Source organism: Peromyscus leucopus, chromosome 22, assembly GCF_004664715.2.
Source record: "Peromyscus leucopus breed LL Stock chromosome 22, UCI_PerLeu_2.1, whole genome shotgun sequence".
NCBI lineage: Eukaryota > Metazoa > Chordata > Mammalia > Rodentia > Cricetidae > Peromyscus > Peromyscus leucopus.
The window spans coordinates 35,275,345-35,302,754 of NC_051081.1; the positions used below are offsets into that span (position 1 = coordinate 35,275,345).

Sequence of the window (27,410 nt, forward strand, 5' to 3'; positions counted from 1 at the left end):
GCCGAATGCCTTTAAGGAGCCGAGACCAGCACTCGGCTCCCTTTCCGCTCTTGGGACAATCCTGGCTTCTCTGGGCGGAGGCTGGGGCTTGGGAGTTGTATGCCTTCAGATTATCTCCTAGCTGAAGGATGTTCTCCATACTTGGGGGCCTCTGGGCTGTGGAGGGGGGGGGGCTCTTCCATCGGCAGCCGGGGTTGGCAGCCCTGGGCCTGAAGCCTACCTGAAATACTCCACCAGAGTTACAAGAGTCTTACCATCCCCTCAAAAACCCATCCTCCACTTCAGTCTCAGGGTTTGTTTTATTAAGAGAAAAATCACACTCAAGAAAGGCAAAGCAAGCAGCAGACTCGCGGAGGCAGAGGGGGAGCATTGGTAGTGTAGATTCCTGGCTGTGGCTGCCATCAGGCGCGACAGGGCTGCCTTCAGGGCGGCTAGGACACCGGGTTCGCGCCTGGAGCTTGCACACTGGCTCGCACACACCGGCCAGAGGAAGCACTGGGTAATGGGAAGCCTCAGGCTAAGCTGCAGCCGGTGGGAAGGAGGAGGAGCCAAGGGGGGAGCATGCGCAGGAGCAGCTGGCTACTTTGAAGAGAGGTGCGCGGCTCCTGGTGCTTCCCACTTGTGTTCCTACTTATCAAAGCTCTGAGCACTGCCCCCACGTTCCTTGGTTCATTTCACTGGAGCCTTAACCCAAGGGAGGGTTGGGCCGCTGTCACTCTTGGAGTCGGGCAGAGGAAGCACGACACCTTGGAAGGTGTCTGCTTTTGGACGCCACCGATGCCAGCTGTGCTCCAAACCCCAGGCAGGACTTGGGGCAAGACCAGGCAAGCGGCAGTTTGGGTGTGGGGTGGGGACGGCAGCCCAGCAAGCAGGTGTCTTGCTCAAGGCTGGCAGGGGTAGGAGGGGTCCTCAGGGAGTTGGGAGAGAGTCCAGGCGAGGGAAGGCAAATGCAGCATCCCCTGGAGGGAGGGCGGGGCGGGGTGGGCGGGGCAGGGGATGCTTCATGCCCCTAGGAGCTTCTTGACCATGTAGCCTGGGAGGCTGTAGAGGAAGAGGCCCAGCATCAGCAGCCCCAGCAAGGCCAGCACAATCTTGATGATCAGCCACTTGTACCGGGTGCAGATGAGGTACTTGATAGACTTGAGTGGGTTCAGGAACCAGACGAAGGCTGTGTCAGGCCGGCTAGGGTGGGGAGAAGGTGGGAGGGGCCTGTCAGACGGCAGACATGAGCCACCCACACAGGGCTCCTCTCTCTGTGCTTCTCCAGGCAGAGGGAGGGCTAGAGGCAGGGCGGAGCCCATAGCTAGTATCAGCCTGCCAGCTTTTAAGCTATGTCCTCTCTGTGAGGCCTCTGCAGCCCCCCCCCCCCTCCGCAGCTCTGCCCTGAGCCTAGGAGGCAGTTTTGTCAGGGTCCGCCCACCCAGTCTCAACCTGATTGCTTGCAGTCCAGAACTGACGTAGGGTACTTGGCATTGCAGGCCATGCATGGTGTTCTTGAGATCTTGTACTTAGCATTCCATCATGCAGGCTCCTGTCTCCCCATAGGCTCAGGAAATCAGAATGCTCAGCCTGCCTGCCTGCCTGCCTGCCTGCCTTCTTCCGGGACAAGGTCTCAGTTATCCTAGGCTAGCCTTGTACTATGTAGCCAGGGATGACTTTTGGCTTATCTGCCTGCCTCTACTGAGGGCTGGGATTACAGGCCTGCATCGCTGCCCGTGGTTTATGTATCGCTGGGCATTGAACCCAAGGCTTTCTGCATTACTGAGCAATCATTCCTACAGCTGAGCTACATCCCACCCCTCGCCCTCAGACTCCCCCTCTCTGATGAGCCAACAGAGAATGTCTACAGCAAGCATTCAAGCGGCTGGAGTGCCCTGCCCAACCCTTTCCTGCCTGCCCACCATCAGGGTGCCAACAGGCCCTGCCTTCTGCAGAGTTGCCTTGCCAAGGTCCCCTTGTCAACCTCTACAGTCCGCAACGTGTGCCACAAGACCAGCAGGCTCCATAAAATGTCACAGTATAAAACCAACGTGCTGGATATACGTGTGTGTGCCAGTGGGCACACCTGTGCACACGCATGGAGGCCAGAGGGGGCCACAGTGGGTCCTGCTGTATCACTCTCCTTAAGCGAGGGTCTCTCTGAACTTGGCAGCCAACAAGTCCCAGAAATCCTCCTGTGTTTGCCCCCAGCCGTGCTGGGGTTACAGGCCCAGGCACAGCCAGGTGATCTTGGTCAAGCTATTTCTCCTCTTGGGCCTCAATGATATAAAAATACAAAGTAGCCACTTGTGGCTCTGAGAATGGGATGAGGTTTCCCAAAGTTTGAAAGTTGCAATGCATGTTTATGTGGACGCCAGCGTGTGCTTGTGATCGATCGATCGTCTGTGCGTGCTTATGTGCATGAGTGTGCTTCTGTATGCGTGTGCACGGTGTGCACACATACGAACTTGTGTGCGTCGAGTGTGTCCCGCATGTTGACCAGCCCCTGTCCGGAGGCGGAAGGAGGAAGGTACCGGGTGCAGGAGGGCTCTGGCGGGGCTCAGGCCCCGAGGATCTTCTTGGCTAGGTAGCCAGGCAGAGAGTAGAGAAACAGAGCGAACAGCAGCAGGAAGAGGAGCAACAGCAGGAACTTGAGGAGCAGCCAGCGGTAGGTGTGCCACAGGAAGTAGCGGGCAGACTTGAGAGGGTTCAGGAACCAGATGAAGCTGGTGTCGGGCCGACTGGGGCGTTGGGGAAGAGCAGAGGAGCACAGAGAGAAGTCAGGGGCGGGAACGGGCTTGGCAAGAGGCCTCCGCTGAGGAAGCCCACCGGCACCAGGCTGGGGGTCTGACACCTGTTGGGCCACCGAATCTGGCCACCATTTGTCCTTGTCAAAAACTAGGAAGAACCGAGATCACTGCTGGACTGGGAGTTAGGGAGGGGGGTGCGTGGTCAGGGAGGCATTCTTTTGCAGCCAGCTCTTCCTTTGGTTCAGAGGTGGGAGGTAGACTTCAGGGTTGAAGGAAGGGGCTCCCCCTGTGATGTGGCCCAGGAGTCGGGACAAGAAGACTAGAAGGGTCTGGGTCCTCTTTTCTGCCCCCCTCCTCCCATGACGTAGTGTGTCCGGGAGTCTAGGCAGGTAAGACACTCACTTGGGTTTTTCTAGGGGGTCAGGTTCGTTGCGGGCCAGGCCCACCGGATTCTTCTCAGCCTCCTCTGCTGTTAGTAAGTGTAGCTCCGCCTCCACTTTGCCCTGAAGGAAAGGACAGAAGAGTTCCAGTGTCTAGGCCATGGTGCTAGACCCTCTGTATCCCAGCCTGGCCCAGCCTGGCCCGCGTAGGTCTACACCCGAGCAGGAAGCGGTACCCACCGTGAGCTCAAACTCATCATTCTCATTTCGGGCCAGGAGGGGCCACCAGCCTTTGACGCGCTTCTGTTTAAAGATGGAAACCAGGGGTACATCCACCTCCCCAGTGGCCATCTCCATGGTGCACTGCTTGGCTGTCTTCGCGCCCCTGGGGAACCGGTTCAGGTCCAGCTCAATGGCCCCTGCGGCAACATCAGAGTCAGTTTTGGGTGGGCGGGGACTGCCCTGCCTCCTTCCTTTCCACCCGAACTCCGTTGCCGGGGCTCTTAGCTTAGAGTGTCTCTAGGCACCAGCCACCTTCATCCCGACTGCTGTCCACCTACTGACCATGCTGTACCAAATCCAGGCTTGCAGATGCGGGTAGAGCTTGGTACCCTGAGGCCCAGGGAAATCTGCCTCCTTAGGGATCCTTGCTGGCTTCCACCAGTATTTATCCTGCCTCCCTAGTATACCCAGAGTTCCTGATTGCTCCAGTTATGGCCCTAAAAAGTAGCTGGGGCTGGGCAGTGGTGGCGCACGCCTTTAATCCCAGCACTTGGGAGGCAGAGGCAGGCCGATCTCTGAGTTTGAGGCCAGCCTGGTCTACAGAGCAAGATCCAGGACAGGCACCAAAACTACGCAGAGAAACCCTGTTTTGAAAAAAAACCAAAAACCAAACGAAAAGAAGTAACTGGGCAGATTCTTGGAGAGGCAAGATCCCTGTGTGCTATCTCTGACTCTGGGGACTAGGTGGAACTCCCCTCCCATGGACTCAGCCTGCCCACCCCTGCCCCTACGTTCTGGGCCCTAGGCCTCGGTACCCAGGAAGTCGTCAGCAGAGAAGTGGTCAGCATCCCAGATCTGTAGGGTGAGCCGAGCAGGGATCTTGTATTCCGTCTCATCCCAGGAGAACATTGACTCCTTCTTAGACATAACAATCTTCTCTTCAGCCGCCAGGTAGTCGAAGGGGAACAGGTATCTCCAGTTGAAGTTGCCCTCACCAGTGAGGGAGTGGTAGTGGACGTCTGTGTCCTGCTTGTCTTCCTGTTGGCCCTTCAGCCACCTGCTGGGAGTCACCTGCTCCAGTTCTGTGGCCACACCCCTGGGGCCTTACCCCACCCCAGAACCCCCTTATCCATCTCTCTCAGGAGCATGCCCAACTCAGCCTCTCCCAGGGCCATGACAGTCACCCACCCCCGCACGAAAATGTCACTGGACTTCTCTCCCGTGAAGAAATCGTCGTCCTCTAGGACCACCTCATCTGTGTTCCACACGATGACCCGCAGCTCATACCTGGACAGGAGCAGGGAGGCCCATCGGCAACCTGGGGTAGGGCTTGTCCCAGGTCCTGGGGCCAGATGGGGGGGGGGCTCTTGATATGTTGGCAAGAGAAGCCCTGAGGACTTGAGTAGGCTGGGAGGAGACTAGAAGGGGTTTCTGTCCAGTAGGGCCCTGGTGGCCTGGATCTCAGCCAAGCATAGGCTGAGACAGGGGAGAAGCCATCAGTCCGGAGCAGACACTTAAGCACTGTTGGGCAGTAAAGCTAGGGATGGGAAGTAGGGAGAGGTAGGGAGAGGTGTGTGGGCTCCTGGGGGCGGCTGCAGTGGATCAGGGGGCACAGGCTGTCTGTGCGTCTCTGGGAGGGCCAGGGCTTTGCCCTGTTTCTAAGAAATTCCTAGTTAAGCCCAGTGGCCTGAGGTGGAAGCCCATGGACTCTGGGTTCCTTTACGTCCTTGTCCTCAAAGAGGACTTCCCCTTTGCGTGTTTTACTTGTAATGAGGTCGTTACATTTCAACTGTCATGAGTGAGGCTGAGTCACCCACTTAAACATGGGTGGGAGGTGGCTCTCTGGAACGGCGTGACACTGGAGTCTCTGTCTGTTGGGCTGGGTTACCCCTTTGTGGTAAAGCCTGGAACAGCAGGCCGACAGGCACAGGCCTGGAAGGTTGTTCCCGGTGGGGCTGGCTGCACTATTTGCTGTGGCCGGAGCAAGACGGAAATACAGGCCCGACCCCTGGTTAAAGATCATCAAGGAACAAGGGCTAGGACTGTAACTCAGTGGTAGAGTATTTGCCTAGCTTGCATGAGGCCTTGGGTTCCATCCCCAGAGGTTCAATCCCCAGGATTGCCAGAGAAGAAAATCAAGGAAGAAATGAAAGATGGCCCCATCAGGGCTTGAAAACAAGAGAACAGACAGCTCTGTATGCCCAGACAGTTGGCCCCAAATCCAAGAACTGATGATGTCCAAGCTACAGTGACCATCCTGCCACCTTATTGGGGGACACTGAGTTCCAGGACCAAGACCACCTAGGGGAGGCAGGCGGCTTAGCTCCAGACGGGAGTCCCTTTCCACCCACCACCTCTGGCCTTTTCCAGGCATTCACTTTGTTTACAGTGTCTCAGTCACCTGGAAGAAAAGCTGATAAAATGCATTGATGGTGGTTCGGAACAGGCTCTGATGTGTGTCTCTAGGAACGCATATGGGAGAGAGCCGTGTGAGCGCAGGCAGGTGTGAGCAGAGGACATGTCTTTGTGAGGGGTCAGCATGTGCAGGGGGGTGCTGGGGTGTGGGTCATCTCATTCACTGTGGTCAGAGCAGGTATTGCCCCACCTAGAGCAGGCCCCAAGACTCATAGGTTGGTTTCTGTCTCCTCTAGAAGGACCTGGCCACACCTGAGGCCCTAGAGACAGTGACTGATGGAGGCTACTTTCCACCCTCGGGCAAGTCTAGGCTGTGGCGGGAAGTAGATGAGGTGGGGTCAGGGGGTAGTGCCCATCCCAGGCAACTCACTTCTTGGGTTTCCTGGGGGAGATGTCTAGAGGCGTCCCAGGGGCTGGCATGTCCATGGGGAACATATCCACCCACAGCTCCAGGCGACCCTGAGGAAGAGAGGGGTGTGGCAGATGTCTGAGTGACTTATTCTCTATTCTCTAGGCCTATCCAAAACTGCATGCCATTGGATGTCCTATAATGTCACCAATAGCCAGTGACAGCTTCTCGGGGAGCCAGCTCCCTGATGGGATTCTCAGAACACACACTTGCCATTCAAGTTGGCCTTGGTGGGGAGGCGTGTGGGAATACAGTGGGGACACAGGGAATCTCACGAGCCCCGTTTCTACCCTTACGATCCCAGGTTGAGGATCTCTAACCCCAGATCCCAGCCCTGTGCGCATCACCTGCTCGATGCCTGGCTTGTCAGGGTTGAGCAGCGGCCTGGTCTCCACGTGTTCCGGTACAAGGCGGCAGCCCACGCGGGGGATGTCCTCCCAGTGCCTCAGAGCAGACAGCGCCACGTGCTCATCTGTGGGCTTCTTCTGACCTGTGGGGACACAGCCTCTTCAGGACCGGGGGACCTGTGCTGGGGCCAGGAGCCTAGGAGCACAAAGCTCCGAGTCCTGACCTGTCAACCTCACCTACATCTTATTGCTAGGGAGACAGGTACAGAAGAGAAAGACCAAGGGTCCAGCTGCACCACAGAGCCCAGACAGACCTCCTATGAATTTGGCTTACCAGGCTTCGGGAAAGGAGTGGGGGGGGAGTAGGGGTGGGGTTTTGAGCCAGAGAGACCTAGGCCCACGCCATTACTCAGCCTCAGGAGAGATACATGACCTTGGGCAAGTCACCACACTGGAACTTGCTGGGTCTCAGTTTGCTTATTTGGAGAAGGGGACATTTTCCTGGCCCATGGGGATGAACGAGAGAGAGAGACAGACAGACAGACAGACAGACAGACGGACGGACGGACAGGTGAGAGACAGACGGCATTGTGTGAGTAAGTGTGGTACAGGAGAGGGTGTCAGGGCAGCGGCTGGGCAGAATAGAGAGAGCTCTGGAGTATGGAGCAGAGGGTCACCAGGACTCAGTTTAAGGACATTGTGCACTAGGTCTGGAAGTCCCCCGTGGAGAAGTGTGGCTCGCTGGTGGCCTCTGAAGCCCCTGAGGTGGGGGCCAGTCAGCCGCTTTCGACGCCCCTTACCATTCTCATCCTCTATCTCTGAAGGCCCCGTGAAGACACGGTTGGAGACCTTCACTCTCCCGTGGGGACCAAAGTGGGGGCCGTCCACCTTGCCTTCTTTGCAGAGACGAGTTAGGATCTGGCTGGGCTGCATGGGGTCCCTCCAGATATTGTAGCCGTGTCTGTGGGAGGAGACGCACAGGCGTGATGTCGGGTCATCCCAGGCGGCAGCTCTTTCTGGCCGGTTCTCTGCAGCTGGCCATTGCCTCCGTCAGCAACGGCCTCCTGGGGCTCCAGGACACTGGCGCTGCTGGAGGCTGACCCTTCTATCTTGTCTTTGGCCCTGACATCCACCACCCCATCATCCCTCAAGGACTCTTGTGAGGTATCAGATAGCCAGAGAGGGAAGGGACTTGACCAGGTCGCTCAGCCTGTAAATGGCAGAGGCCTTCCTAGATTCTCAGATGAATTACCCACTGTCCTGTGCCCTTCTGTCTCCGTTGTCCTGGAATCCCCTTCCTACCCTGTCTTGGAGTATTCAGGCCCAGTCCCTGAAGCTGTGCTCAGAGTTCGCAGGGTGAAGGCATCACCCAGAACAGAAATCCCAGCATGTTCACCTTCCCAAATTATCGCTCCCGAGCAGCAGACATCCTGCCCCCTTCCCCATTCCCTGCCCTCAGCCTGGTCCCCAGCCCCCTCCCAGTGACCAGTCCCGCTCTGTCCTCGCACATGGAATAGGTCTGCGCGATACCACAGGTGGCCCGGTGCTTGCTGTAGAAGCGGTTTTCCAAGTCAATCTTGGTTTCTCCGATGAGATCATCGGTGCCCACCAGATCCCAGTCATACACGGCCACGGTCAGCATGGACTCCATCGGGAAGGAGGCCTCGATGTCAAAGGACCTGCCAGGCAGGGTGGGGGGGTGGGGGGGGCGAGGAGGGGGGTTGCAGGTTGAGATTGGTTGACAGGTAGGGACGGGACTGGGGGCTACGGTGGGCAGAGAGGGTACCACAAGGCCTTACTTCCCAAAGACGGGGTTGAGCTGCTTGGAGATGTAGTTCTCCTTGTCCCGGATGTCAGTCTTGCCTAGCTTGATGGCGATATAGGGGTCAGCTTTGCCATTGATGTCAGCCGGATGCAGGTCTGTGGCCTGCACAGGGTAAGTGCTGCCTCAGTAGAATCTTGGGTACCCTCGCCCTGTTCCTGAGGGTCCCACGACGATGTTGAGAAGGGGGGGCAGGGGCGTCGGGTTGGAGACAGAAGTCTCACTGGGCGGCTCTAGGGAAGTTGCTGCTTCTTGTCCCTGGGACTGGACTTCCTCTCTAGAAAGATGAGGACTAGACCCCGCGGGTCCTTCTGATGTCTCGAAGCTACCTCAGTCCCTCCAGCAGGAGGCCCTTGGGCGGTGGCGGGGGGTGGGGAGGCTCCTAGGGAGGGGGTGTGAAGGGAGTCTTACCCGGACCACATAGACTCGGACCAGCACATTAATGGGATCATTGCTTGGGATGCCCTGGAACATTCCATAGGTGGGGTCATAGCCAGCTTCTCGAGATACGTCCTCTGGGAGTGGCACTTTGTACACACAGAGGGAACCCTGGAGCAAGGCGTGGGGGTGGGGGTGTAAGGCTGCAGCTTCCCCTGGAGAGGCCCAACTAGCCAATAGCTTAGGTCCACACCGTGGCAAGGCCTTAACCCCCAGTTGCTGGACCATGGAAGATGCAGGGGTTCTAGAGGGCAGTGGCAGAGATGTAGAGAAATGAGGTTGTGTGTGTGTGGGGGGGATCCACAACTGGGCCATGCTCCTTGCCTGACCTTGAACCGACCCACGATGCGTTCCTCCTCTGTGGGGCCGTCTTCGTCATCCCCCGTCTTGCCCCTCAAGAGGTTGAAGGTGTGTAGCCAGTCCTCAAAGTTGTCAAACTCTGACTCTAGCTCTTTGGGGTACACCTGGACAGGCCAGGGGGTCAGGCCTCGTGCCAGCAGCCTGCCCCATCTGCCCCCCTCACCCCCCTCTGCCCTGCACCCAGGCAGGATCTGCTCCCAGACATTCACCTTAAGCTCGTCGATCTTGGCTTTCTTCTTCTCAGGAGCCTCAGATCCCTGGCCAGGGCTCTGGTTTTTCTTCTTTTTCTCCTCCTTTGCAGCCCTGGACTTCTCCTTGCCCTTCATTGGCCCCTTCAGGCCTGGCCCAAAGTAGAAAAGGAGGCCCTAGTTAGGGCAGCGTGGTGTGGAACAGGCCAGAGCAGGCAGGCCTGAGATCAAGACCCAGCTTCACTACCTCTTCTCCATTTAACTTGGAGTCTTTCTCTCCCATTCTCTTGTTTTTTTTATGTTTGTTTTGTTTTTTGTTTTTGTTTGTTTTTGAGACAGGGTTTCTCTGTGTAGCCCTAGATGTCCTGGAACTCACTCTGTAGACCAGGCTAGCCTTGAACTCAGAGATCCCCCTGCCTCTGCCTCCTGAGTACTGGGATTAAAGGTGTGTGCCACCACTGCCTAACAACGTTACAGTCTCAATGCATTCCACGAGGAGATGCAGACAGCAGGTCATGCCTGGGATAGGGACACAGACTGTTGTCTGCTCTTGGCAAGGTGAGTGGAGAAGGAGTTGGATCTGGAGTCAGGGGCTTGTGTGTGGCCCTGTGCCTGCCCCTTTGTGTATATATATATATATGTCCTAGAACTCGCTTTGTAGACCAGGCTGGCCTCGAACTCACAGAGATCCACCTGCCTCTGCCTCCCGAGTGCTGGGATTAAAGGCGTGCGCCACCACATCTGGCATCGTTTTCTAGGTATATATTAACAAGGTTGCTGCCTATTAGCATTTCCCAAGCTGCATCCCGTGGGGTTCGGGGCATAAGTGCCATTGGCATGCTTAGAAGGAAAGAGGAAATCATTTATATAGCATCTTCCTTTGAAAAACTGATGATACCAGTGCTTGAGGGGATGGCTCGGAGGGTAAAAAATGCTTTGCAAGTGCGACGACCTAAGTGTGAACCCCGGGAATTCATGTAAAGGCTGGGTACACAGCACAAGTGTCTCTAAACCCAGAGCTTCTGTGGGGGAAATGGGAGGTAGAGCCTGGAGAATTCTTGGAAGCTCACAGGCCAGCTAGCCTGATGTACATAGAGGCAGGGAGAGCCCTGTTTCAAACCAGGTGGGAGGTGAGTGACAGCTGAGGTCATCCTCTGAGCTCCACATGCATGTTGGAGCTCACACACACACCTCCACACACACACCTGTGTAATCAATACTAACATAAAGGCTCTGAGAAATCTTGCACACAAAGGAACCTGCTCAAACCAGCATTTCCTAAACAGATCTGACCACAGAAACCCCTTTCTCCTCCAGAATAGCATTCCTGTTGTTCCATGGAAAAGATTACTGAAAACCATGGGTGACACCAGCGAGGAGGTCCCTTCCGGCTCAGATACTCTATGGTTTCTGGGTGTCTGCCTGCTGCTATGGTTGCTGAACTGATCAGAGTGGAAACCGCTGTAGAAGAGGTCCTTGGCTTGATCCTTGGAGCCCAGGCCAGAACCGGGAAGCAGCAGACATTGTTGTGGATGCAGGGATCCAGAGGTCTGGATGCCAGGGGTCCAGGGCTCACCCTCAGTGGTATCCATTTCTTCCTTCTCTTCCAAGTCAATTCCAGAGCCCTCATGTTGTCGAAGTTGCTGCTAAAACATGAAGAGGCATCTCTGACTCTCCACTTATTGTCCCGGAGGCCAATGGCATTTTCACCTTCTGTTGACGTGTGCATTCGGTCCCCAAGCCTGGGGCTGTTCATGGCACCCTATCTTTGACTCCCCACAGCATCTAGTATGATGTTTGGCTCATCATGCAGATGCCAGAGGTCTTTGTGGGACACATGGCTGACAAGAGGGGACTAAGCCAGGAAGGCAAACCATCTACCAGCCCAAAGAGGGAGGGTTCTGAAGGGAGACTCCAAGGAGCGGGTTCTTCGGGTTAGGGTAGGAGCTGGAGAGGTGGATGTGATTTCTAGGTGGGTCACCTGCTGCCCCGGTTCCTCCTTCCAGCCCAACCCAGGCCTCACCTCCTTCATGGTGTCGATGGAGGCAAAGTACTTGGACCACCAATCCAGCATGCTCTCATCCGGTTCCTCCTCCTCTGCCTCATCCGATGTGCCGCCTTTCTTTTTTTTCTTCTTCTTTTCCTTCTCCTCTTCAGCCTGGGGGTTGGCCAGGGCGACCGTCCCATAGGCTCTCCTGCTTTCCACCCTTTCCCGGGACCCTGAATGATCCCTTCCCACTCTGGCCATCTGATCCCCCATAGTACTGTGGGGCCACCAATGCCATGGAGGCAAGGCCTTGGGGAGGAGGATACCACGGCCCCACAAGAACCACAGCCTGCCACTGTGAGCCGCAGGTCAAGGCAGGGCTGGCACTCAGGAAAGGATGGCTAGGTCCATGAAGTTGGCCACCTTCTGACCTGGCACTGGTATCAGTGAACGGTTCTCTTGCCCTAGGGGCCTGGCACAGCTCCCACACTTACCACATCCACCTTGACCACAGCATCAGAAGTCTGTAGGGGGAAGGAACCAAGGAGACAGGACAGGATTAGCCACCAAAAACTGAAGGGGCAGGCCGTAGGCCAGCCCAGGAAGTGAGAAAAGTCAGGAGCCACGAGGGCACACACAGCAACCAATGCTTTCTCTTTGCTGGGAGTCCCCTGATCTTGAGCACAAGGCAAGCTTCACGTTCCCAAGAGCAGGCTGCCTGCTAAGGTGACCAAGGGCCTATTCAAGGCTACTTCCGCTGTTCCCTCTGGCTTGCGAGATCCCTGGCTGTCTGTACCTTGGAGTCATCTGGGGGCTTTTTATGAATCATGATGAGTCTGTATGGGGAAGGGGTGGTAAGCTGGACAGCAGAATATTCAAACCTGAGCACCTGGGCAGCAAGCTCTCCAGGCAGGCACCACCCAGAGCTCCAGGATCCACTGCCTTCTGCTGTCCTTTCTAGAGACCATTGGCAGCCCTGACTCTGCTCGCTGGCCAGGTCAGGGCAAGAGCAGTTTAGACCAGGCCTCAGAAGCTAGGGAATACCCCAGGCTGTGTGAATCGAGTGAGGTAGGGACCCAGGAGGCTGAAAATGGGCCGGGAGGGAGCCCCTTCATGGCTCAGAGCAGAGACTAGGCCTCAGGGAGGCTGGCTCCAGGCTGACCCATCCTGACCTCTCCTACAGGCCTTCCTCTGCTAGGTAGACACCCCTGGTCCTAAAGCCAGAGGAATAGCCCCCTCCCTGTGGAAATCTTTCCCTATCCCAGGCTCCCGGGGCATCACTTGGCATGGAAAATGGCCCCGTACAGGACACACCTCTCTCATAAGCAGTCCAATGCCCGGGGTGGGGTGGGGGGGGATCATGTCTGAAGTATGAAACACTGCGGGTCATCACCTCTGGTACTACTTCTCTTGTACATACCGTCTGTTCATACACACATGTGCGCACACATGTGTGCAATGCTCCCTTCCAGGCAGTGCCATGTGAATCAAGGTTGGCTCTTGACAACTACACTTGAGAGTTAAGTCAGGGTTGTGCTCTCTGGGCAGGTCTGCCTGGCTCTCCAATGTGCCAACTGGGCATGTGTGTCCCGGCCAGTAAAGGGGGTGGGGTGGCCGCTCGCCTTACCGCGTCCAGCTTCACCATGGTCTCCAGCTTCTTGACGGGCACCTCGGGCTCCATGCTCACTACAACCTCCCCTGTGGGGCGAGAAGTGGGGCCCCCATTGCACAGCATGTGGTAGCCCCGGAGAAGCCTGACTGGACAGAGAGACGACAGACAGACAGACAGACAACAGAGAAGGAGCAGAGTCACAGTGAGAAGCCGTAAGGTAGGAAGAACGGAGTACAGCAGATTCTGGAGCTTTCTCAGGGCAGAGGAGGGACAGGGTAGATATCAGAACAAGATGGGCGTGAGGAGGGGAAGTGATCTGGAGAGAAGGGTGGATCCTTGTGCATCCAGACAGGAGAACTGAGGTGAGGCCTGGAGGCGACGCCCGAGGGAAGGCCCGGGTCTCCTCCATCACATGGTAGAAGAGGTCATCTGTTCTCAGACATTTGAGGGCCTGCCCAGTACTGGCTGCGGGCCTCAGACTGAAGGGCGGGCCTGTGCAGCCTTCTCTGGCCCCAAGGATGCCTACCCACCCTGCCCCCGCCCACTAGGCTGCCACGCTGCCCCATAGAGGTGGCCTGGAGTCAACCCTGATGGATACGTGAGCCGCACTGTGAGATGGGGTCCTCCTAGGAGCTGAGTAGAGCCAGGCCCAGTCTTGAGGTGGCCTACCTGTGGTGTTCCAGTTGGGGGCTGAGCGGTCCGGGGGGCGGTAGATGAAGCGCCGCAGCGAGCTGACAGCATGGGAGCCCACCAGGGTGTATCGTCCAAAGGCCCGGCAGTCTACCACGCGGATGTTCAAGGGTGGGTGCAGTAGCTCATTCTCTGGGAGGTCCTGAGAGATGATGGTAACACGTTACCACCTCGGCCTCAGAGAAAGGGGCCGAGGAGGCTGGCTAAGGCAAGCCACACTGGTTGGACCTGGCCCTGCCCGGTTCCACCACCTCCCATACTCACCACTTCAAACCACTTGACCAGGGTGTTGAAATTGGGGTTCTTCTTGTAATTGTGGATCAGGGATGATTGTACCCCCTTCCCCGCACACTCGATGTCCACCCGTGGTCGGTCCACCTGGGCCAGGTTCACCCTCTTCAAGTCCCTCAGGCCCCAGAACAGCACCTGGGAGCAGTGAGGGGCGGGGAGGTGGCTTTGTGAAGGGAGCCAGTGGTGGCTGGGAAAGGCCACCTGAGAGAATCAGTAACAAGGTGGGAGGTGAGGAGAAGCTAGATTGCCATGGGCAGGGACAGTGCCAGGAGGCTGCGCGTGGTGAGTGTCCTCAGAGGACTGAGGTTATAGGGCCTTTGGGGTAAGGGTCGCTATGGAAACAGCCTGAGAAAGGCCCTGGGCACGGTGGTGTGTATCAGAGCCTGGGCTGGGGGCCTGTGCCGTGATGCTGGCTCCGGGGAGTGATCTTGGACAAGTACCCTCCACTCTTGAGCCCGCACTGTCCTTTTCTGAAACGGAGAATGTGGCTAGGGGACCAGGAGCTTGACGGCTCACATGGAATGTTCACTCAAGCTGCTTCATGGGGCAAAAGTCTCAAGGTGACTCGGACAAGGTCACAGGCAGGGCAGGGAGGTGCACAGCATCCTCACACACCTCTGTTGTGGAAATTACTTTAACTGTGTAAAGGTGCGTTACAGTTGTTTATGTTGTGGAATATTTAACTGTGTAAAGGTGTGTTACATTTGGTTATGCTGCATTTGTTTAACAATGTAAGGATGTGTGTTTAACGATGTAAAGATGTGTTGCATCTGTTTCACCTTGCCTGCCTAAGGCACCTGATTGGTCTAATAAAGAGCTGAACGGCCAATAGCTAGGCAGGAGAAAGGATAGGCGGGGCTGGTGGGCAGAGAGAATAAAATAGGCTAGAGAAGAATGAGGAGAGAAGAGGGAGAAGGAGGGAGGGGGAGATGGAGAGATGCCCGAGGGCCAGAAGCCAGGCAGCTACCACCATCCAGACACAAGAAGCATCGAAAGTAAGATCTACAGAAGGAAAGGAAGATAAAAAGCCTCAAGGCAAAAGGTAGATGAGAAACAGCTTAATTTAAGTTAAAAGAGCTAGCCAGAAATGTGCCTAAGCTAGGCCAGGCATCCATAACTAATAAGAAGTCTCCTCGTCACGATTTGGGAGCTGGTTGGTGGCCCAAAAGAAAAATCCTGGTACACACCTCCACTCGATACTTGCTGAGCACTGGCCGGATTCCCACAGGCACAGGCATGATGGGTCCTCGGTCCATGTCTACCGGGCCATTGATGGGTGGCAGGTCAGCCTTCCCTGATGGCCCAATCTGAGGAATGCAGTTATAAATCACAATGGCCGGCCAGGGAGAGGGGCCATATCCCCAATGAGTTGGTGTCATGAGATCAGAAAGGATAGGCAGGCCAGAGAGCCCAGGGGCCCCCGAGATCTTTCTCCCAGCCCTAGCTTTCAAGCCCCCCCTCCCCCCGCTCCGCCACCTACCTGCAGCAGCTCGAAGGCGGCCAGTAGGTCTCCGGCGGTGGCATTACCTCGGTAGATCTGGTAGTACTCAAGCTGGGGTGGGAAGCGAGGCGGGCAGTATGCTTCATCTGCCATCTTCACCAGGGGCTTGGCGAAGGTCCGGCCCATGAAGTCAGCTTTGCCCTAACACAACAAAACTCTATTGGGCACCCCAACAGAGTGAGTTGGCTTATAGGCAGAGTTAGGCCCGCTTGGAAAGGGTACTATCCAGACTGATCTTTCCGCCCTACCCTAGAACGTCCACGCGAGGCTGCTACAGAGCGTGATAAATCTAGGTAGGGATCAGAGCCCTGGAGTGGGCAGTGGGGTGGGACTGTGACTACAGGGCTCCCTGGTACATCTCTGGAAGACACCGGCCTCAGTGTGTTTATTCCAGAAGGTGGGAAACACCATGGTTTGCTCCCAGTCCCCGAGAGGCTCATGGTACTGGAAAAGGATCAGGTTGTGGGTGGGCAGGAGGCACCTGGAAAGCTTGGTCACCAGCCCGCTTCCCAACAAATCCAGCTAAGGAGCAGGGGCGGTACAGGGCTTTAGTGTGTGTGGGGGAGGGGAGGAAGGAGGGGGAGGGGACTGCTAGAGGTCCCTGGTGCCAGTGCCCCCCCTTACCATGGTGTCCTGGTCGTAGATCTCAATGACAATGATGGGGGGATCGTCGCGTAGCTCATGAGCTTCTCCGTACAGCTCCAGGTTGTCGAATACCAGCATCTGGTCCCAAGTGGGGCACAGTGTCTCATTCAGAACCTGCGTCGTGGAGAGAGGATGGAGGACAAATGGCAGACACCATTCGTCGTCGTGGGCGGCAGGGTACCCTGCAGGCAGGAGTGTTGGATTCTCCTACTTTCCCAGAAATCTGAAAGTCAAGGCATTCTAGGAAGTCTGTTCCTAGTACCCTACCAAAGTCATCTTGCTTTGTGGGCGGAGCCCTAGTCCAAGCCGGTGGCTTTTACTAGCCTAGCCGGTTACCTAAAGGGTTTCCCTCCGAGGATCTGGGGAAGTAGCAGACCAGTTGTACTGCCTCCTGGTGCTCCCACAGCCAGCACCCCTCCAGCGCCCCCTCCCCTCCAGAGCCCCTCCCCTCCAGAGCCCCTCTCCTCCAGCGCCCCTCCCCTCCAGCATCCCTTCCCCTTCAGAGCCCCTCCCCTCTAGAGCCCCCTCCCCTCCAGCGTCCCTCCCCTCCAGCGTCCCTCCCCTCCAGAGCCCCCTCCCCTCCAGAGCCCCTCCCCTCCAGCGCCCCCTCCCCTCCCCTCCAGCGTCCCTCCCCTCCAGAGCCCCTCCCCTCCAGAGCCCCTCCCCTCCAGCGCCCCCTCCTCTCCAGAGCCCCTCCCCTCCCCTCCAGCGCCCCCTCCTCTCCAGAGCCCCCTCCCCCTCAGGTCCTTACCTCGGTGCACTGGCTCTGGTTGATGAAGAAGACACGGGCGAAGGGATCAGAGAGGCCACTACTGTCAGCGGCAAAGAGGCTTCGGGCCTGATACATGTGGGCTCGGAGCTGGAAGGCCTGCTTCTCTGTGGGGAAGAGCGGGTTGAGCCAATGCCCTATGCCCCCCCCCGCCCTCCCCGCCGCCCCGTGGCCCTCTGGGGGTTCAAACTGGGAGAGTGGCCCACCCAGGACCAGGAGTCCTCACTCACTGGTGTAGACCAGGCTGATGGGTGGAAAGGAGTGCAGACCCAGGCCTTGGGCGGCCTTGACCTCCTCGAAGCCACAGGGCAGGCCACACAGGAAGTCCTTTCGCTGCTTACTGAGGCCCAGCCACAGGTAGAGCTCCAGCTTGGCCTGTACCGTCCAGCCTGCCGAGCCGAAGCCCCTCTTCCCTGGCAGCTAGGGGCAGGCTTGGGGTCACCAAGAGCCTGATAACTTCCCGGGCTCACAGGGTAAGGGGCGGGGGCGGGGGGGGGAGTGCCCGGGGTGAAGCCTCAGGCAGGGTTAGGCCAAGTTGGGCCTACCCCTTCACTGTACAGATGTAGGGGTGAAAGACTAAGAGGGTGGACAGATGGGGCCGGGTGGGCTCCGGACCTCTGAACACCTGCTAGTTAAGGGCTCTACCTCCTCCTCTTAGGCTTGCCAGACTCGGTGGAGCCTCCACAGGAACCCGCCTCACCCCACCCAAGTCCCCTGCAGCACCTTGAGGAAGAGGGTCTTGACTTTGGCACAGTCCTTGCCCCGTTCCTCTTCCACCATGGAGAAGAGCAGGTCTTTGGAGGGCACCCGGGCATAGGCGATGCGTTTGTTGTTGCTCATCATCCAGATGAACACATCTGGAATGCTGTGCTGGGGCTGCAGCAGAGAGAGAGCCAAGGGCACACGCCAGGGGGACCCGGCCTCAGTATATAATGGTGCCCTGAGCCTGATGCACCACACTCCGGAGAGCGGGAACCTGGCTGAGGAGAAGCTGGGGGGGGGGGGCTTGGAGGGGAAAGACCCTCATTCTTGGGTTTTCCTTTTGCTCCCACTGAACTTGCTCCATCTTGTCCAGAGTGGCTATCTGAGCAACGGGATCCGCCCAGGGTGTGGACTTTCTGGCCAGCCCTTTTCTAGGCTGCCCCTGTCCTCTCGGCCACCCACCTCGTCTGCCAGGAAGCGTAGCTTCTGTAGGAAGTTCTGGCACAGTCTCAGCTTGTCCCGGACAGTGTGCCGCTTCACCTGAGCCCTCAGGTTCTTGGCCTGTTGTCCCATGCTTTCCTGGTGGGAAGAGTGTGTAGGTGGGAGGCGGCACTCAGCATTCCGTGACAGCTTGAGCCGTGACATCAGGAACAGATGTCCCTGCTCATTGGCTTTCTTGATCCCGGGCGGGGTCCAGCAGTAACTCACCAGCTCCCTCATACAGGACTTGAGGCGCTCCCGGTCCAGCCTGGTGCGGGACGAGTGGCCCTGGTCCTTGTCCGAGAGGGAGAGGTAGCGGCTGTAGAGGGACCGGGGTGGGGAAGACCCAGGGCTTAGTCTCCTCTGCCCTGACCTGGCTGTAGGGCCCACTGTCTCACCCTGCCCTCTCCATCCACGCTCTCACTGGCAGCCACAGCTCAGTTCCTCTAGCACACCCCGCAGGCGGCGCTCCGGGTAGGACTTCTCCGTTTTGATCATCTCCTGCACGTCATTCAGACCTTCTTCCTGTGAACCCGGGTTTCAAGTGCACTCTGGGCCCCAGCCCTCCTCATCCCAGATGTCCGTCCCATTCACCCAGGAAAGAGGAACCTAGTAATGAGTGTGTGTGTGGGGCGTGGCGTTCCATATGTATTATGAAGGAGCCAAGTTCCCAGGGCCTGTTTTAGACATTAGGGACTCTTGGTTACTCATGGGTCCTCAGCTCCTCCAGGAAGAAGTATCCTGGGCTGGGACCATGGTGGGCTGAGCAGGACCCCGGGCTGGAGAGAGGCCCTGGGCAGACTTGAAGCATTCCCAGCTGCCTCTGAGAGCCCAGACCTAGAGGGTCAGACCCTTAGACTCTACTCCGGAGCTCTGGGATCCTGTTGCGGGGGGGGGTTCCCCTTTCTCTATTTCAAGACAGCCTCTGGATAGACAGCCTGTGTTTTATAGGTGAGGCCCTCACACATGCCCACAATTCCAGATCCCACCACCCCCGCCTGGCCCTGACCAGCTTATCGGCTATGTGGTCCATGATGTTGGCATTGTAGAGGCGGCGGCGCTGGTCAGGCCACCAGCTCTTGATGTAGATGCAGGGTTTGCGTTCCAGATAGGGCAGGTGAAAGTAGTTCCTGGTGTGGGATGCAAGGGGGGGGGGTCAGGGACGTTGCAGTCTAGGGCCCTGGGAGGTGAGGGCCAAGGCCGCCGCTGGAGGCCGGGTGAGCGACCAGCCCACCTGTCTGTGATCTGGGGCCGCATAGGTGGGGTGGAAGACACTGAGGCCAGGTCCCCCCCTTCGTCACCCTCATCGTCACTGGAGTTCTGGATCAGATCGACTTCTTCTTCATCCCCAGGCTCCTTCCTGGGCCGAGGCCGCGGGGGCCGTGACATGCCATCGACTTCATTGCCATAGTTTCCTAGACAAGGAGTGGCTTGTAAGAGGCCTACATCCCACCCTCCATCCAGTCCATGTATGTCTCTTGGAGAGGTAAAGGGCCCAGACACCATCCAGAGAAAGGTCCCATGTCACCCCTAAGGGAGAGCTCTGATGATAGCTGTGCCCAACTCAGAACATAGCCTGGATTTCTCCTCTCCTCTACTGTGGGGGGTCGGGGGAGTCCCCCTTCTTTCTTATAATGTTCTAGTCCCAGTCTGGATCTTTGGTGGAGTGATGGTTGACCTCTCTTATAGTCAAGTACACTTTCAAGAACCAGATAAGCTTCATGGGCATCTGAGGACAGTCGGGGAGACACATCAGCGTTGTCCACTGTCCTGGCTGGTTTTATGTGTCAACTTGACAGAAGCTAGAGCCATCAGAGGAAGGAGCCTCCGCTGACAAAATGCTACCTTGAGATCCAGCTGTAAGGCATTTTCTCATTTAGTGATCAATGGGGGAGGGCCCAGCTCATGGTGGGTGGGGCCATCCCTGGGCTGGTGGCCCTGGGTTCTATAAGAAGGCAGGCTGAGCAAGCCATGGGGAGCAAGCCAGTAAGCAGCACCCCTCCATGGCCTCTGCATCAGCTCCTGCCTCCAGGTTCCTGCCCTGTTTGAGTTCCTGTCCCGACTTGCTTCAGTAGGAACAGCAATGTGGCAGTGTAAGCCAAATAAACCCTTTCCTCACCAGCTTGCTTTATTATGGTCATGGCATTTTGTCACAGCAACAGAAACCCTAAGACACCCATTCTTTGTAGCCTAGGGCGTGGGGTCAACGGTGACAACCCCGAACCTGAAACCCTCCGCATGATCCCAGCAGCACTCACCAATGGTCACTTCAAAGGTAATTGGTTTGTCCCCGTTTTTCCGGTCAATCATCGAGGCTTCCAGGAAGGCTCCAAATAAAAAAAATTCTTCCATTCTTCCTGTGCAGCTCTGTGGGGGAGCAGTTAAAATAAATCTACATTGAGCTTTAGTGGGGTAACAGGCCTGGGTCAGGTTCCTAATGTCACAGAAAGGCTCTCGGCTGATAGTTGGGGTGTGTCCTATTCAGCTTTGGGGGGTAGGAAGTCTGGACTCAAGCCCCCAGCCTAGTTGTCCTTGAGAGGATGGCTAGCTCTGTAGACACAAGGATGCCCTGGGGGCACCCTCTTGGTTGTTGGCGGCTCTAACGGGATCTCTGGGTAGAGCACAGGCCAACAGTAAGTGAGGACTGAGGGCTTGCAAAAGGACCAGATGAGGGCCTCTGAGTTGACAGGCCAACAAGAGGGAAAAACCAGAACTCGGCTGGCCGGTTGAGGAGAGGACCCAGTGAGGGATCGTGCCGCAGCACAGGCTTGCCCTCACCTCCGAGACAGGCGTGGCCTGTTCCACCTGCACCTCCGTGGAGCTGGTGAGCTCTGGGTTGGAGGTGTCCAGGATCTCCACAGCCAGTCCCAGCATGAGGCGGGCGCGGAAGGACACACCCTCCCCCAGGCCCTCGTTCAGGTCCTGGTGTTCGTCCAGCAGTGTGTAGTTGCGTGTGGAGCCATACATGTTCACCCAGGCTGGGCCGAGCGTGGGCAGGAAGCCTGCGGCCGTGAAGGGAGGGAGAAAGACTCTGTCGCATCCAGGGCTCACTCAGGATGCAGGGATCTTTGTGGCCTGCTGGGTACTGAGCTCAAGGCTATTGGGTCCCAGGCAGGTATGGGGCAGCTTTCTTTTTCGTGCCTGTATAGTGTGCCTTCTGGTGTCTTATTCTCTGCAGGGGCCTTGGTGAGGCGTGTGGGAGAGAAAGCCAGACTCCTGTTTCCCACAGCTGTAGGCACCACTTTTGGACCAGGCGCCACTTCCTGCACGCCACAGCATGGATCCTGTTTTTGTTTCCTTTCTGGGTGTAGGATGTACACATATCCTGCCCCTCCTGCTTAGGAGACCTTCCCTCCTCTCTGTGTTCTCTTGGGTATTCACGGGCCCTCCGCTCCTTCAGGGAGAAGCACCCTGGGCTGTGATCATGGTGGGCTGAACAGGACCTGGGGCTGGAGAGCAGCCTCGTTCTCTGTCACCAGCTACTTCTCTCAGGCTTAGGATTTGTTGGGCCTCATCCGACAAATCTTGCCTTATGTGAATCTAATTCGTCCTTATGTCTTGTCTTTCCTTCCTCTTTCTTTTCTTTCTTTCTTTCTTTCTTTCTTTCTTTCTTTCTTTCTTTCTTTCTTTCTTTCTTTCTTTCTTTCTTTCTCTCTCTCTCTCTCTCTCTCTCTCTCTCTCTCTCTCTCTCTCTCTCTCCTTTTCTTTCTCTCTTTCTCCCCCCACCCTCAGAATCTGAATGTGGGCACACACCTTTAATCCTAGCAGGCAGATATCTGTTAAGTTCAAGGTCAGCCTGGTCTATACAAGACAAATGAACAAACAAAACGTGTGTGTGCATGTGTGTGTGCGTGCGTGCATGTATGATGTGTGTGTATGGATGCGCTGTGTGCACATGGAGGCCAGTCTCTGATGTCATTCCTCAAACACTGTTCTTTTTTCTTCTTCTTGTTTTTGAGACAGGGTTTCTCAATGACCTGGAACTTGACAAGTTGGCCAGGCTAGTTGGGATTCAGGGAGCTCCAGAGATCCACCCGTTTCTGCCTCCTCAGCGCTGGGGTTACAAGCACATGCCATCATGTCCTGCCTTTTTTTTTTTTTTTTTTTTTTTTTTTTTTTTTTTTTTTTAACAATAGATTCTGAGGCTTGAACTTAGATCCTCATGAACCATCTCCCCAGCTCTTATATTTAATTTTTTCTTTGTTTTGTAAACATGGCATTAAAGAATTGAGATACAATTCACTTATAAAATTTGGCATGTAAAGTGCACGTTTGGGTGGCTACAGTATGTTCAGTAGGTGGTGCACCCTTGGTCATGGTCTCTTCTACTCCTGCCCACCCTGAAGAAGCCCCGCATCTCTGAGCAGGTACTTCCGGCCACCTTCTGGGTTTCTCCTGCATGTGGAACTGCACTGTGGCCTTCTGTTTCCTCTGCCTGCTGTCCTGGTCATTTGACATCATGTCTGTCTCTCCAATTCCCCCAGGGGGCATGAGGAGGTACAAGAGTGGCATCTTGTCTCACTGTGTCCTTGTGCCTGGCATTGTTCCTGGATTCTGGGGTACGGTTTACCCCCACGGGTGTCGCTGTTCTCACCAGTTACCAGTGAAAACTCGGAGATTATATATGCAGAGCGCGTGCCCTGTAACGTGTGACGGTTCTTATTTTCATTTGGCCAGTGGGAAACAGGTGGAAAGGCAACATAGCTAATTGCTAAATCCAGTCAGCTCCGACCAGTCTTGAGTTAGTGCGTCCTTTCTTTCCTCCAGGGAGGAGCTACAGATAAGACCCTTAAAAGCTCTGTCTGGCTGAGGTCCGGGGGTGGTGTAAAGGGAAGGGACCTCATTCACTCTTCCCATCATGCCCCATTCTCACCTCCCCCCCATACATCCACGCTCTGCCGCTGACCTTTGTCCCCATCGTTGGAAATCTTGCGCAGGTCAATGAAGTGGGTGCCGATGGCCACGTCATTGACCTTGTCGGAGTCTCGGATCTGCACCTTCATGCGTTTGCAGAGTGGGGGGAACAGATCTGTAAAGACGACCTGCTCGTTCCACAGCGGCTCATAGCTGCTCTTCTGCACCGATGTTTTGCCCTGGTGAGACGAAGTCACGGCTAGTGTGTGCCGAGTTGGCGAATGCCTCCCCGGCTGGAGGTTCCCGACTTCTCCTGCTTTGCCTCTTCCTCCCACCCACCGCCTGTACTTGAAGCCCACCATCCCAATCCTCCGGCATTTCCGTCCTCGGTACCTTCTGGCCAGCGAAGAAGACTTGCACGTAGGGGTCTACCAGGTCCTTGTTCTCGCCGATGAAGGCCTTCTTCACGTTGGCCATGAGGCTTGTGTTCATCCGGGGCAGTCCCTCCGCTCGGTAAATTTTCACGTAGAACCGGGCCCACTGACGTTCCGCGGGCACGCCTTCGGGGAGCAGCAGGTTCCTGTGAGCACAGGCGGCACATCATATCCACCATGGGACCAGGCTTAGAGAATCCTCTTTGCATCTTAAGTCCTTAGCCCGAGAGCTATGCAAGGGGGTATGACAGGTAGAGAGGATGGGGGTCGGGGAGATGAGGGGTATGACAGGTGGAGAGGATGGGGGTCGGGGGAGATGAGGGGTATGACAGGTGGAGAGGATGGGGGTCGGGGAGATGAGGGGTATGACAGGTGGAGAGGATGGGGGTCGGGAGATGAGGGGTATGACAGGTGGAGAGGATGGGGGTCAGGGAGATGAGGGGTATGACAGGTGGAGAGGATGGGGGTCGGGGAGATGAGGGGTATGACAGGTGGAGAGGATGGGGGTCAGGGAGACCAGACAAGCAAGGGCATGCTTGCACATGTTTCTCTCTCTCTCTCTCTCTCTCTCTCTCTCTCTCACACACACACACACACACACACACACACACACCATCTTAGCAGCGATATCCCCCTGGGGCCTGGCATAATCTGTGAAGGACAGCTTTAGAGGGCCCAGACTCAGATTAAAGACACCAATTCATGGTGCCTATCCACTTTTAGGATTCTGGGAAAGGCTTCCCATCTCATCCAGATTCAGTTTCTTCCGCATTAAGGTGGCGATGCCATTAATAGCCGCTTCTCAGAAAAGCAACACATAGGCTACAGTGTGTGAGCACTCTGTAAACTGTTATAGAGGATACTCATCATGGCGTCAACTTTCAAATCTCTGTGCCACCTTTCTCCCTAAGACAAAAACCTCCTCGGAGCTGGTCTCCTCCCCCTGCCCATGGGAGACCAGGCTCACGGGCTCCCAGCACATTTTGAGAGTCCAGACAACGTCCTGAAGTATTTCTTAGCCACCATCTGCTGCCTGAGATTGGCACACTGCATGTCATCTTGCTGCTGTCCTGCGTACATGGCACTGGAACCCTTGGGCCCTGGCACTGGTAGAACCTCCTAGTTGCCAGCATCACTTGCTTCCAGCAGCTTTCTCCATTGGAAGTCTGGATGTCAAAGCACTGCCCTCTATTAACCCCAGCGGCCACACCGCTCTGGGCCCTGGAGGGGAGACTGGCAGGGGCGCGCGCGTGCGCGGGGGGGGGGGGGGATCATGGAAGAAAGGGGGTCATGGCAGGAACTCTGGGTTCAGGCCATTTCAGGAGTTTTTTTTTGGGGGGGGGAGGAGGGGTTGTGTGCAGGTCTCTAGGGAAGATGGGGGGCCTCACCCCTCAATGTCATCCTCGTCTGTCTCGTTGGCCTTGTGGGGTGTCTTGATGTTGTCTCCCTTGCCCACCACAGCGACATCACACTTGACGTAGCCCTTCAGGCCGGCAGAGATGTCATCGGGGTCCGAGAGGATGGCCCACTTGTGATGGAACTGGTGTTCTGCAGTGGTGAGGAGGGGTATCGCACCTGTCATCCCCATCCCAAGCCAGGCCATGGGACATGCCTGCTAGACCTTGCAAGTTCAAGGCTGCGGCAGCGGCGGGCCCAGGAGACTTGGGGCCACAGCTCTCCTTGCATCCACCCGATGAAGACAGAGGGCCTCTGTGGCTAGAGGATTGGGGAGCACCCCACCCAGGAGCATAGTTCAGGACTCCAAATGGCTTCCAAGTCCGTTTCTGAGTTTGCGGTCTCCCCCATGCTCCCTGCTACATACAGTTACTCCCACATAGCTGCCGGACAGGTTTTACTAAAATAGAGGCTCCTTATCCTGTTCCCCTTCCGGCCCTTCTGAGTTCTGCTGTGTCTTGAGGTGAAGCCCAAAGGTTTGGCAAGGGAGTCCTGATACTCTCTTCCTTCTTGGTTCCACCACCCCAGGGCTGTCCAGGCAAAGGGCTAATTGCTTCTTGAGCCCACATCCAGCCAGACTCGAGGCCGCCGTGTCTGTTCCAAATGTTCCCCCCCCCCGCCCCGCCCCGTTTAGCCGGAAAACTACTCATTTTGTCCAAGGGTCTCCTCTTCCATGCAGCCTCCTCTGACTACTTCAGAGGATGGGCTCTGACCCCTGGGTACTCTCAGGGCCCCGGGTCCATGTCCCCCACCTCACTGTACATCTATTCACTGCCTGTCTCCATGTTTAGACGGAAACAGAGATTAGTAGTGTGCCTCCCCCGTGTCCCCAGGACACAGGACAAGTGTCAACCAAGGAGGCATTTTAGGAAGATCTGCCTCAATCTTCCTAAAGATTGAGGTTGAGGAGGAAAGGCTATAAAAAGGCCCGCCGCTCTGGCCCTCTGTGACCACAACCCATCTCCGGCAGAGGGCAGCAGCGAGCAAGTTCCTGCACTTGTGTGGTCAGGCATGCCATGCCTCTGTGAGGGCACCAGGCTCAGAGGCAGACTCCGCAGGAGCAGCAAGTCTGGGAATGGGTTACCCTCATGGAAAAGCTGTGCTTTTCCCCAGGAAGGCCTATCTGCCACCCTGGTAGTTTTGAACTAGGGATTGAAGTTTGAAGAGTCTGTTTCCTTACAGTCAGACGGGAACAACGGCGTCTATACGGATCGGGAAGTTAGACCCGCCGGAATGTGTCTGGCCCAGTGTCTGAACCTACCAACCTCCTCTGTAACAGCAGCATTTCCTCAACCAGAACTCAGTCACCAGGGGTGCATATTAAGATCTCCACCGGAGGGCTGGAGAGATGGCTCAGCGGTTAAGAGCACTAACTGCTCTTCCAGAGGTCCTGAGTTCAATCCCCAGCACCCACATGGTGGCTCACAACCACCTGTAATGAGATCTGGTGCCCTCTTCTGTGTACATAATAAATAAATAAATCTTAAAAAAAAAAAAAAAAAAACCAAACCACAACCACCTGGCGGATCTCTGTGAGTTTGAGGCCAGCTTAGTCTTTGTCTGTCTCTGTCTCTCTCTTTTTGGATTTTAGAGACAGGGTTTCTCTGTGTAGCTTTGCCCCTTCCCTGGAACTCATTCTGTAGCCCAGGTTGGCCTCGAACTCACAGAGATCCGCCTGGCTCTGCCTCCCAAGTGCTGGGATTAAAGGCATGAGCCACCACTGCCTGGCTAGCCTGGTCTCCAAATCGAGTTCCAGGAAAGGAACAAAGCTACACAGAGAAACCCTGTCTCGAAAAACCAACAAAACAAAACACAACAAAACAAACAAACAAAAAAAAAAAAAACGAAAAAACTCCACCGGCTTTCCACCCTTTATCTTGGCTGAGGGCCTGCTGATGCTCAGCCTAGAGAAGAGGTCATCTCCAGAGATGCTGGCAGCAGGCACTCAAACCTGTGGACCATGGCTGGGCATGTTTCCTGGGAAGCAACATAGTCTTGACCTGGAGGCCCCAAGCCTGTGTGGGACAGTGGAGAGGCCTGGGTACCAGGAGATCAAGCACTCCCTCTTACATGGGGTAAGTCCCCTCATCACTTGGGGCCTGTCAACCTACCTTTCTTTCCACGAATCCCAGTTAGAGAACTTGCTATATAGCTAAGGATGACCTTGAACTTCTGATTCTCCAGCCTCTACCTCCCCAGGGCTGGAATTATAGTTGTGCGCCACCACGCCTGGTTTATATACTGCTGAGGATTTAACTCACCCCTTTGGGTATCTCAGGCAAGTACTCCATTAACTGACTTACACCCCCAGTCTACCTGTCTGCCGTCACAGGTAGCCAACTAGATGCTTGAAGGCCTCACACATCTGGAATGTGTTGATCTGTGCGTTCATGTGCGCAGTCTTAGATACTAGATTCACATTTCCTGATGTCAGCCACTGTCACAGTGGGCACCAGCTGAGTGTTATTAGGGCCACAAGAAAGAGCTGACTCTTCCACCTACTTGTTAGCATCACCTCCCAAGGCCCCCCCCCCCATTTCTTCTTGCTCATTGGCGTCTCTGTAAAGTGGGGAGGGATGTTAGTGTGTGTCTGTCTACTTTGTGAGGGTCAAATGTGACATGGTAGAATGAGATGGTATTGTCACCATCAGAGGGTTTCTTCTGAGCGGTTTTGTTTCAG

At 56.1% G+C, this 27,410-nt stretch overlaps 1 protein-coding gene across 1 annotated transcript in view; it reads right to left on the minus strand.

Annotated features, from left to right (window-relative positions):
* Positions 1 to 970: 970 nt before the first annotated feature.
* The window catches only part of Otof (otoferlin), a 106,941-nt gene continuing 80,501 nt past the window's right edge, over positions 971 to 27,410 (minus strand). Inside the window, exons 12-47 of the mRNA XM_037198077.1 lie at positions 24,664 to 24,823; positions 23,235 to 23,421; positions 22,894 to 23,080; positions 20,766 to 20,989; positions 20,246 to 20,354; positions 19,222 to 19,402; positions 18,997 to 19,117; positions 18,412 to 18,512; positions 18,216 to 18,306; positions 17,970 to 18,086; positions 17,529 to 17,681; positions 17,036 to 17,225; positions 16,788 to 16,912; positions 16,016 to 16,150; positions 15,371 to 15,532; positions 15,078 to 15,197; positions 13,864 to 14,025; positions 13,579 to 13,741; positions 12,925 to 13,055; positions 11,792 to 11,821; positions 11,334 to 11,468; positions 10,887 to 10,953; positions 9,332 to 9,462; positions 9,092 to 9,226; positions 8,736 to 8,873; positions 8,302 to 8,429; positions 8,011 to 8,181; positions 7,303 to 7,463; positions 6,503 to 6,645; positions 6,117 to 6,205; positions 4,520 to 4,618; positions 4,147 to 4,388; positions 3,350 to 3,528; positions 3,132 to 3,232; positions 2,514 to 2,720; positions 971 to 1,182 (exon numbers count right to left, since the gene is read on the minus strand). Of these exons, the coding sequence (XP_037053972.1) occupies positions 2,540 to 2,720; positions 3,132 to 3,232; positions 3,350 to 3,528; positions 4,147 to 4,388; positions 4,520 to 4,618; positions 6,117 to 6,205; positions 6,503 to 6,645; positions 7,303 to 7,463; positions 8,011 to 8,181; positions 8,302 to 8,429; positions 8,736 to 8,873; positions 9,092 to 9,226; positions 9,332 to 9,462; positions 10,887 to 10,953; positions 11,334 to 11,468; positions 11,792 to 11,821; positions 12,925 to 13,055; positions 13,579 to 13,741; positions 13,864 to 14,025; positions 15,078 to 15,197; positions 15,371 to 15,532; positions 16,016 to 16,150; positions 16,788 to 16,912; positions 17,036 to 17,225; positions 17,529 to 17,681; positions 17,970 to 18,086; positions 18,216 to 18,306; positions 18,412 to 18,512; positions 18,997 to 19,117; positions 19,222 to 19,402; positions 20,246 to 20,354; positions 20,766 to 20,989; positions 22,894 to 23,080; positions 23,235 to 23,421; positions 24,664 to 24,823 (4,949 nt within the window). The 3' untranslated portion in view covers positions 971 to 1,182; positions 2,514 to 2,539. The remainder of the gene's footprint in view (positions 1,183 to 2,513; positions 2,721 to 3,131; positions 3,233 to 3,349; positions 3,529 to 4,146; positions 4,389 to 4,519; positions 4,619 to 6,116; positions 6,206 to 6,502; positions 6,646 to 7,302; positions 7,464 to 8,010; positions 8,182 to 8,301; positions 8,430 to 8,735; positions 8,874 to 9,091; positions 9,227 to 9,331; positions 9,463 to 10,886; positions 10,954 to 11,333; positions 11,469 to 11,791; positions 11,822 to 12,924; positions 13,056 to 13,578; positions 13,742 to 13,863; positions 14,026 to 15,077; positions 15,198 to 15,370; positions 15,533 to 16,015; positions 16,151 to 16,787; positions 16,913 to 17,035; positions 17,226 to 17,528; positions 17,682 to 17,969; positions 18,087 to 18,215; positions 18,307 to 18,411; positions 18,513 to 18,996; positions 19,118 to 19,221; positions 19,403 to 20,245; positions 20,355 to 20,765; positions 20,990 to 22,893; positions 23,081 to 23,234; positions 23,422 to 24,663; positions 24,824 to 27,410) is intronic.